At 43.6% G+C, this 10,401-nt stretch overlaps 1 protein-coding gene across 3 annotated transcripts in view; it reads left to right on the forward strand.

Moving 5' to 3' along the window:
* fgf13b (fibroblast growth factor 13b) overlaps positions 1-8,839 on the forward strand; it is an 18,105-nt gene extending 9,266 nt beyond the window's left edge. For 2 of the 3 annotated variants that reach the window (XM_005727838.1, XM_005727839.1), the window contains exons 2-5: positions 1,499-1,609; positions 3,457-3,560; positions 4,861-5,059; positions 7,455-8,839. In XM_005727838.1, coding sequence (XP_005727895.1) covers positions 1,499-1,609; positions 3,457-3,560; positions 4,861-5,059; positions 7,455-7,594 — 554 coding nt within the window. In that variant the 3' untranslated portion in view covers positions 7,595-8,839. Of the gene's footprint in view, positions 1-10; positions 952-1,498; positions 1,610-3,456; positions 3,561-4,860; positions 5,060-7,454 lie in introns of those variants that run through there. The other variant, XM_005727837.1, reaches the window with a different exon arrangement.
* The last annotated feature ends 1,562 nt before the right edge of the window (positions 8,840-10,401 follow it).

A 10,401-nucleotide genomic window follows, 5' to 3' on the forward strand; every position in this document is an offset into this window, starting at 1 on the left:
CACACACACACACTGCACGGACACGCATACACACACACCCGCTCCACCTCCCCTTCCTCACTCTTCTTCCTCGCGGCGGGCAGGGCTGCAGCAGTTTTATGAACGGCACGGCTGCACCATGATCCCTTTCCCACTGAGCCAGCCCCGAGCTGTTTCATTGACAAACATCCCAGTTGCTGCATTTCTGTCACGGACAGCGTCAAGAAGAGGAGCATCGCCGGGGGAACGGTGCAGAGCGGCAGCAGCAGCAGAAGAAGAAGAAGAAGGAGAAGAGGAGGCAGTAGCAGCTGCAGCGATCGTCAACAACCCCCGGTGTCGTTCACGCCAGCTTACACTCTGTTGATTTGCCACTCGGACCTGGAGAATCTCACGCGCCGTCGTTCTCCGTCCACGCTCTCTCTCTCTCTCGGGACACTCGGAGGAATCACCAGAGGGGGGAATCAGAGCGCTCTTTGCCACTCAGACCCCTTGCGGGGATGTGAGGCGGCGTCGTTAGCGCTCAGTCACTGGCACGGTGCTGGATCTAACGACTTCCATGAAGCGCCGGGACGCACCGATGGAGGATTCTGGACGCTTTTTAAAATCACGGAGACTGCATCGGTCGGTGTGTGATGCGAACTGAGCCGTGGGTGGTGTAGACCCCCACCCCTCAACCCCTCTCCCCGCGCTCCACACACCCCGACCGCCTCGTCCGCGATCGCCCTCTCCAACCCAGGACGCGCAGCCTTGTTTCACTCCACCGGGGAAACATGTCCCGGGCAGCGGCTATCGCCAGCTCCCTGATCCGCCAGAAGCGACAGGCGAGGGAGCGGGAGAAGGCAAACGCATGCCGCGGAAGCGGCAGCCCGAGCAACAGCAAAGGCGCAAACGAGAAACCGAGCAAACTGAACGTGTTTTCGCGTGTCAAGTTGTTTGGCTCGAGGAAGAAACGGAAGAGAAGGCGACCACCAGGTCTGTGAGGAGGGGGGGTGGGGACAGTCGGATAGCCGGCGGGTAGCATCACCACCTCGTCCATCTTCACCATCACCTTCAGCATCATCGCCATCCTCATCTCTGCCACCATTCAGCATTATTATTTTTTTCTCATCACTAAGGCAGCTTCTTCATCACTTCATCACTCCTCACTGTGAGGACAGTGTCACAATCCTGTTGCATGAACCCACAAACGTCTCACATGAGTAACTTTATATTGTCCCACAGCAAAGTGTTGAAAAGCACAACCCTAAGTGATCCTACTCATGATACATGTGTCAATTATTAGCTGATTTATTTATTTATTTTTAAAAAGCCATCTTTTTTTATGAGTTCCACAATGTTTAGTGGAACTGCCACGGATCGATACTGGTGGTCAGGGCCCTCAAGCATCAGTGACGGGAAATACAAACAGCGTCTCCTCCTCTGACACTTCTGGCTTCCTAGAGGCTGCTGGATTTGATGCATGTGATCACATGACAGCAGTAAGAAAAGAATGCACTTAATGTTTCTGTTTTCCTCTTAGAGCCCCAGTTAAAGGGCATTGTGACCAGGCTTTCCAGTCGCCAGGGCTTCCAGCTGCAGATGCAGCCTGATGGCACCATTGATGGAACCAAGGATGAAGACAGCACCTATGGTGAGGCTGGCTTTAACTAGATTTGTTGTGTGTGTGTGTATTTTACCCGACTCAATCATTTTGACCTAGGTTAACTAGGTAACCTAGAACTAGGTTATTTAGATTATTTATACTTTAACATGATTTATAAATAAAAGCAAAGCACAGGCTGAAACTGACTTTCTTCAGTGCAGATCTATATTACTTCTCGCTACAACAGAATGTTGCAACATGTTACTGCTTTAAGGGTCGATTTAATTTAATTCCCACATCCCTATTGTTGAGTTTCATCTTGTGGAAATCTGTTTACTGCAGTGACTTTAATTCAGTCAGTCACTCAACAACAAGTCAAGTACTCATAATTAGCAAATGTCAAGTGGTGACACTGCAGTCTTTCTATATGAAATGCTTCCTGGTTAAAATCGTTGATCAAATGTCTGCACAACATACAGTGCACGTTCAAATCCTTAGCATCCAGAAAGCTACTACACCAAATCAGACAACAGATTCATTTTTACCCACTCCATTTCATTCTCTCCATCACACACGCACACACACACACACACACACACACACACACACACACACACACACACACACACACACAGTGCAATGTTTGATTGATACGGCTAATTCAACTCTGTTGTTGTGGTTCAGACTGCAATCACTCTCCTTATGCACAGTTGGTGTTGCCAGCATCTCACATTAATCTCTGCTACTTCTCAGGCCACCAACTGTTGTCTGCATGCAGAACGACTACAGAGGAATCACACTCTTTAATGAGATGATTACATGGTGTATACATCATGTAAACGCCTACCCACATTAAATCAGTCACCCGTAAATGCGTTTGAATACATAATCCCCGTAAACCACGTCTTCATATATTATGCACAGTTATTGTAAAGAACAGTATTGAATAAAAATGATGATGATTAAACAAGGGACCTGACTCACAGAGCTATGGCTCAGTCTAATCTTTACGTTAATATGTTGTTACCAGCGTGGAGCCTTTAAGTGCTCATCCAGTTTGGCTGGAAATGCATTCAAATGAAATCTGACAGTCTGCGATTTAATGTCACATTCGCTGTAATGTGTCGAAGAGCCCAGACAGCTTAGTTTTACTCGGGTAGCTTATGCTTATAAATCATGCCGTAAAAATTCACAAACAGACAGAGCTCATTGAATTTGTGGCGTTAAAGAAGCTCAGGAATGCACTGTTTACTCTGCAAGCTCAAAACATTCGGCGACGGAGGACCACTTCTCCAGCAAATCGTCAAACATTTCCTGATTGCAGCTTCTTAACCGCAAGATTTGCCGCTTTTCTTCCGATTCACATCGGTGTAAAGTGAATATATTTCGAGGGCTTTTGGAGTGTTAATCAAACAGAAATTTGAAGGCATCGCCTTCTGTGTGGGGAAAACTGTAATGGGTACTTTTAACTACCATCTGACATTTTATAGACTAAATGAGTGATTGAGTAAAAAAAATAGCTGAAAGTGATCATTAAGTGCAGCTCTAGCAGGAACATTTTTCATTTGTATGACAGATGAAATTGCGCCGATTACTGGCTCTCTGGCTTTTCTGTTGAAGCATGTCCTTGCACTATCAAATGTTTACCAAAACTTGCTCTGCTGCTCGCCTTTTGATAATTTTATCCCACGCTTAATACCAGGAGCTAAATTGTAAGCGTAGTTCAGCCTCCTCAGCGCCCAACCTTCTAAAATAGCTTCTCTGTGGCAAAATGGAGGTGTCATCATGCCATTGATATTGATGAGTACTTTCCTCTGTTTCCCTCTGTGTTCGCTGTGTGAATGCTTGTTTGATTGCTTTGTGTTGTGCGCGTGGCTTTGCGTGTGCATTTGCAGCTGTGTTCAACCTGATCCCAGTGGGGCTTCGTGTGGTGGCCATCCAGGGTGTCCAGACCAAACTCTACCTGGCAATGAACAACGAAGGCTTTCTCTACACCTCTGTAGGTCGCCACAGACACACACACACACACACACACACACACACACACACACACACACGCACACGCACGCACACGCACACACCATCACAACCAGCGTCATTAATGCTACAGACTCAAACCTGCTCTTTGGGTCAGGTTGAGTAATGAAGCAGAAGCTTTCACCGTGAGCAGACTCATTGTCATCACATCATCACATCAATACTTTAACTACAGTGTTGCTTTGTGAGTCAGCTGCCACGGGGTGTTATAATCCAGTGTCTGAGCCTCCCTTATCTGTCTCCTGATATTGTGGCTTCTCAGGATTGATTTCAGATCATCCCCCAGCCTCCTTTTGTTTATCTCCCTTCAGTGATTCTGTGATAGGAAGATTACTTTGTGTCTGTTTACACACACAGCTCCCAAAATTTGTTTTCATGTCTTTTCCCACTCAAAACACACGTACACCCCCCTCCCCCTCCTCCTCTCCAACGCTACTGTGCCTACATTTTCTCAGACAGGTCAGAAGGTAGTGCTGGCTGCAGTGCAGTGCATTAAGTGCCTCACTTTAGCTGCACAGCTCTGATGGTGGGTGGTGTGGAAGCAATAACAACAACAGAATCAACAAAAATAACAGCAATCTGAACAAAACTGTGAGACCAGCAGATAGAAAACTAACAAAGAGGAAATAGAAGAATGGCACAGACCCCGATGTAATAATAAGAGCCACGCTGCTACGCCTGTGCAGACACGTATACCGCCACAATATCTGGTCCATCATGTTGTTATTGTGAGGGCTTCAGTCACAGCACTGATATCGCTCGTTCCATCTTCTCACCTAATATTAAATGCAGAATACAGCCGCGCAATATTTCTGTGCCCGGGTCATATTTCTTTATGTTTTCCTGCTTAATCTATTTCAAGATCATGCATGCTGAAACTTCATCAAAATTTACTTAAGATTAATGGATATCGAAGAGAAACAGCTTTCTCTCTGGGCACCACCGTTCTCTCAGTGGGCTGGTTGGTATTCAAGGGAGTAGCCGGTTGCTATGGAGACGCAGGAATAAGGAAATGCAAATGTCAGCTGTCCTAAGTTGGTGCAGTTTGTTCTCGGAGGATACAGCCTGGCCGAGATAATGATTCAAAGAGCAGACCAGCTGATGGATGAATACACTGATGACTATATGGTGGAATGACTGAACGCTTTTTAATGGAGTCGCCGCCAGCAGCTAACACTCCACTCTCGCCACGTTTGCTTTATCACCTTCTCGTCTTCTTTCGTGTAGGATTTGTTCTCATTTCTATCACATTTTTCTCACAGGAGCATTTTACCCCGGAGTGTAAATTCAAGGAGTCGGTGTTCGAGAACTACTATGTCACCTACTCCTCCATGCTCTACCGGCAGCAGGCATCGGGCCGGGCTTGGTACCTGGGGCTTAACAAGGAGGGTGGAATCATGAAGGGGAATCATGTCAAGAAGAACAAGCCTGCTGCACACTTCATACCGAAGCCACTCAAAGGTAGGACTGATAGCCTTACTGATTTAAATACCGACTTAATAACTCAGAACACGTAAAAGTTTAAATGTAAAATGAAGCGTTTATTCTGAAATTCCTGTCGCATGTTTAAAAAAACCCAAGAAAACATCAAAGACTGTTTGCTTGTTGTTGCTTCACTTGGATTTTCGTCATCATTTTGCATCATTAAAAGGATGTCTTTGCATTCACCTTCGCATTTCTCTCAGCTCGAAAGTCAGACCCTACACATCTTTTTATAGTCAAAACTTTAAATAAGAAGCTCAGCATGTGCACAAGTACGAGTTCAAGGCTTACTGTAGGTTTCAAACTGAGAAGAGAAAAGCTGTGTTTAAGAGACGCAGCCAATCAGAAGAAAGCTGGCTTAAAGGGAGGGTGGTCTTCCTGGGTGAGGGGTGGTTTGTTTCAGATAGTGGATGCAGAAAGGCCTATCATAAGATAAACAAGAATGTCTTTGAACTGTAAATCATGCAGAGGTACTCAAGTAGAGTCCAAGAATGAAAAACATGAGTCTGGAAATGAGCAGAGTAGGCCTGCTTTCCAATGAAACTTGCAATATTTACATATTCATATATTCTGAGTTTGTCAGTGAGGGAGGAAAGAAGTTAAATTAAGATATGTGTTGAAAAAGAAAATCGTTTTAAGAAAAAAAATAGAGTAGCAATTTTTTTTAAGTTTAAAACATGTCCAGAGGGGCTGTTTAAATATTAATGACTAAATATGCAGCGATCGGTGTTAACACTGGGAAAAAGCTATAGATGAGCTTATAACCCCCGTGTGTTCATGTAGAACAAAATAGACAGCTAATTGTGAAAATGGTTTTGAGCACCTCGGGGTGAGTTTGGCAGCTTAGTGAAAACAAAAGCAGAATCTCAGCGAACCTATAGCACTCGCTATTAAAGGGAGTCATGCTCATAAATGATGACGTATAAAACTGTGCAGGTACCATTTACACCAGCAAAGCAAACACGGTGTGTCCGTTACCCCTGACCCTCGCAATTTCAGGGCTCTAGAAACTATGGCTGTGATGTATTACGTCACAAGTATATGTTAGGTTAAACAAATGAAGTTGTGATAGCATCTAAGAGAGCAAACTGTACTAAGGCTTCATTGATTAAGAGCTTGGGGCCACTCTTGGAAAGCTTTCTCCCCTATAGAAGATTTAGGATTCCAAAAATTCACCCCTGACCTATGGAAAATATCTGCCTTCCTGGACTAACTTAGAACCCATCTGCTATTTGCACTCTTTGCTTGAAGGTCTTATCGTCTTTAAAACTGATTTTGTGTCTTGTTAGTTTATAAAAGATTTAACTGGAATCTATACAAGGAAGGTCATTGTAGATGGTAATATATAGAAGCTTTACAGATTTACAGGCTAGAGTGAAAGCACACTGAAAAGAATGCCAGCGCCAGAAGATAAACATTGAAATGTAAATGCAGATTGGGTACTCATGAATAAAAACAATAATTGAGTCTTAAATGGCATAAAAGGAAAGTTTATGCCCAAATACTCTCGAGGAGGGGGAAAACATCAATAATTACATTCCTGGCCACCAGATATGATAGTGTTAGGCGACCCAATTCTCGGGTTTGATTTACCAGTGCCGGTCATCCAGAAAAACAAGAAAATACCAGGAAAATAGGAAAAGAGGAAATAATCAATATTTCTGCATAGCAAGGTGATAATGGATCCACAGAGATTGGTTATCTGACTCTGCTGCAGCATTTCTGACCATTTAGTATCACCACCACTTCTGGATGCATTAGATAGCTGTTTCCATTGAAAGAGCAGTAAAATGCACTGTACACCATCTGACCGGCAGCGAACAGCAGATACAAGAAGAGACACATATTTCCCCGGAGACTTAGCGGAGGGCAAAACAAAGCTGAAAAGGGAATGAATATTGGAGTTACATTCATCAAACGGACATGAACACGACTCCATATAACGTTGCTAATGCAGCTAATGGATGTGTTCAGTGTGTGGCAACTGTTTGGTAACAGGCTTCCAGCCTAAAGGCTAATATGTCAGTGACCAGAAGCCATCAGGCATTATATGAAAGTGAGGAAAAAGGAAAAAAAACCTGAACTCTTAGTTAACTTTTTATTCTTTTTGCCAGTTATTGAAATTAAGATTAGAATTTACCCATTTATGGAGTGTTACAGTCTTTAAATTTCTCTCTGATGATAAAATAGCGTCTTAAAATCAGAATTAATTAGTCTGTGGAAACTGAATCTCCCAGGTGCAGAGGAACTGACTGAACAAAGCTGTGCAGACTACACCCATGTGACAAAGACCAGTGGCAATAACTGAATTAATGATTCTTGTCTTGTCTTGTCTTGTGTGTCTGTCTGCATGTGTGTGTGTGTGGGGGTGTAGTGGCCATGTACAGGGAGCCCTCCCTCCATGACTTGACAGAACTCTCCCGTTCAGGCAGCGGCACACCGACCAAGAGCCGCAGCGCTTCGGCCCTACTTAATGGCGGCGGGAAGACACCCAGCAACAACGACTTATCCTAGCCCCCCGACCCCTCACACCGTACCACACATACACATGCACATACACATGCACACTCAGACACACTCCCATGCAGACGCACACATACACGCACAGATCTCAGGCCGACATGCCCACACATCAGACTGGTGAGGGGTGGGAGAAAAAGAAGGAGGACGGGGACGTGTTCTTCCACTAAACGGAGCCCACTGTGACTGACTGTGATGTAAATAAATCAAGGACAATCAATCCGTCTGGCTCTGCTGCCCCTGGTGTGCAGAGGGACGGGACCTGCGACTCTCTTCCCTCGGACGGGTCCTCCTGCTGTATCGTGAACAGTTGGATCAAGCGAGGGAGCGATAGAGAAGAGGGGACAGAGGAAGTCAGACAGTCAGTCACGCAGTCAGATAAACAGACTGTTACAGAGAACCAAAGAGTACAAGTATTAACCCACTAGGTTATTACTACGAAATGGCACGCGGCTGGAAAGTTACAGGGAGTTACAATGGAAGGAAGTCTTTATCTAATCTACCGTACGCTATGTTTACACAGAGCTCATGGGTTTAAGTCATATTTTTAAAACTGACAAACATATTCCTTGTACACTTATAAGGACTTATCATTTGTTTGCATGCAGGTGTGCCTGTGCATGTGTGAGAGAGAGCGAGAGAGAGAGATTGAGTACATGCTGTGCTTGCGATAGGCGTGCTATGTGTGTGTGTTTGTGTGGGAGAGAAAGTGTGTGTGTGTGTGTGTGTGTGTGTGCACGCATGTGTCTTGAGGGTGGGGGTTGGGATTTTACCTTTTTAAGATCTGTTGTATATTGGACAAACCCCCAGGGCTTGAGCAGGTTACTGTAAGGTTTACTGTATATGCTTCCATGCTTACTTCTTACAAGCAATGCTGTCGTTTCTCTTTCCGTTCGTTGTTGTTGTCCCTTGCCGTTTGTTTGTTTGTTGTTGCATGGAAGCTTGTGGACCTCTGCTCAGTAGCAGCATGCTGAAGGTCCTTTTTCTTTTCCCCCCTCTCTCCTGGTCTTACGTGTTCCTGACCATAAGAGAACACTAGTGAGCCAATAGTGTGATACCAGAACACTAGTGAACTAATGTGAGGGTGTTAGAACACTACTGGACCAATAGTATTGCACCAGAACACGGGCGGACCAATAGTGTTGGACCAGAACTTTGGTGAACAGCACAGATTAACTTAATATTTTGGTTCCTGCTGTGGACAAACTAGAAATGCACTAAATAAACTCTTTCTAAGGAAGTGAACTGTCTCCCTTGTGTATTTATTCAAGCATTTTGCACCTGGCTGATGTCATGTCTGTTTCAAATGTTTGAAGTCTGGCTTATAATATTTGAATTTTATCAACAGTCAAGGCAGCGCTCACATTTCTTTTTCTTATTACATAAGACATATTTTTATTCTATTGCTCCAGCGGGCTGCTGATAGTTTTGGTTTCATGCCCAGCGCCGACGGTTTTACCACCACCAAAGGCAGAAGATGAATTAGTCCCTATGAAAACGTGTTGATAGTGGCTTGTGTGGATTACCGAGTGTAACAGTGCTGATTTGCTAGCACTCCATAACGGGGGTCTGTGAATACAACCTCGCGGATTAATGTAAGACTTCAGGCATGAAAAATAATAATTAATGTAAAACCTCACCAACTAATCATGGTAAAAGCTCATTAAATAATTATGCAAACCCTCATGAATTATCAGGAGTACATAAATAAAACAGCTCTTGCATGAAGCGGGGCGTTAATTAATGCCACATGTATGTCATTCATCGTGAATTAGGATATATTAATCATGTTCATAGTCGTCTGCAGTTTACAGGGTGGGCTCTAAAACAAAATTTGCACATGTTTATTATGTTTAATTCCAGATGTTGCAGTCATGATGAGTTAAGCATGGCTCTTCATGTTTTTGCTTAGCATTATAAAGTGGTGACCTGCTCCTTCATTAACACTGTTAAATGCTAAATGATGAATAATGGTGTAAAATCGAGTGTACTCATTTATAGAAAGGAGTGGCAATGCTAAATGCTTACAGAAGAAGCACAGCATATTTAATTTTGACATATGAATGAAGGGAAATGACTCTTAATAAAGTAAAATATTTATTTTACATTGTCTCAACTTTGTAGTAATTTACAATGGATAATACAGTCATGGTAAAAAAAAGAAGCGCAGCCTCTTTTCAATTCTAATGTTTTGCATATCAAATAATAAAAATCATCTGGACCTTGGCAGGTCTTATAAATATACAAAAGAGTGTGTCATTATTTATTTAACGAAGATTAAGCCAAAACAAAAGCAATGTGTGAAAGCTACCACCTTTACTGGTTCCACGGGGATTCAGATGGTAAGAAGTAGATGCTGCTAATCAAAAACACTTGATTGATACTGATAACCAACCAAGTGTGAGAACATCTATAAAAGCAAGTTTTGGCAGTTTGCTGGTCTGGAGCATTCACACGATGCCAATGAGGAACGACATCAGCACTGATTGTAGAAAAGCAATTGTTGCCGCCAATCAGTTTGGCAGATTTTCCAATTTGCCCTTCCAAAGTGTAAACAATTGAGACAGTGGCCGATGTTCCCAGAAGTGGACTACCCAGCAAATAAATACAATTAGAAAAAGGCTGAATAAGTTTATTCTTTTTCTGGAAGGGTTTTTAGGAGAAAGCCTCTTCTCTTTAAAACCAACATAGTAGCACGTCTTAGGTTTGCAAAGCTGTTTCTGAACAAACCACAAGACGTCTGGAACGATGTTCTTTGGGCATATGGACAAAAACCAACCACAGAATATCAGCACAAACTC

Source organism: Pundamilia nyererei, unplaced genomic scaffold, assembly GCF_000239375.1.
Source record: "Pundamilia nyererei isolate P.nyererei 1_Seehausen unplaced genomic scaffold, PunNye1.0 scaffold00026, whole genome shotgun sequence".
In the NCBI taxonomy this organism is placed as follows: Eukaryota; Metazoa; Chordata; class Actinopteri; order Cichliformes; family Cichlidae; genus Pundamilia; species Pundamilia nyererei.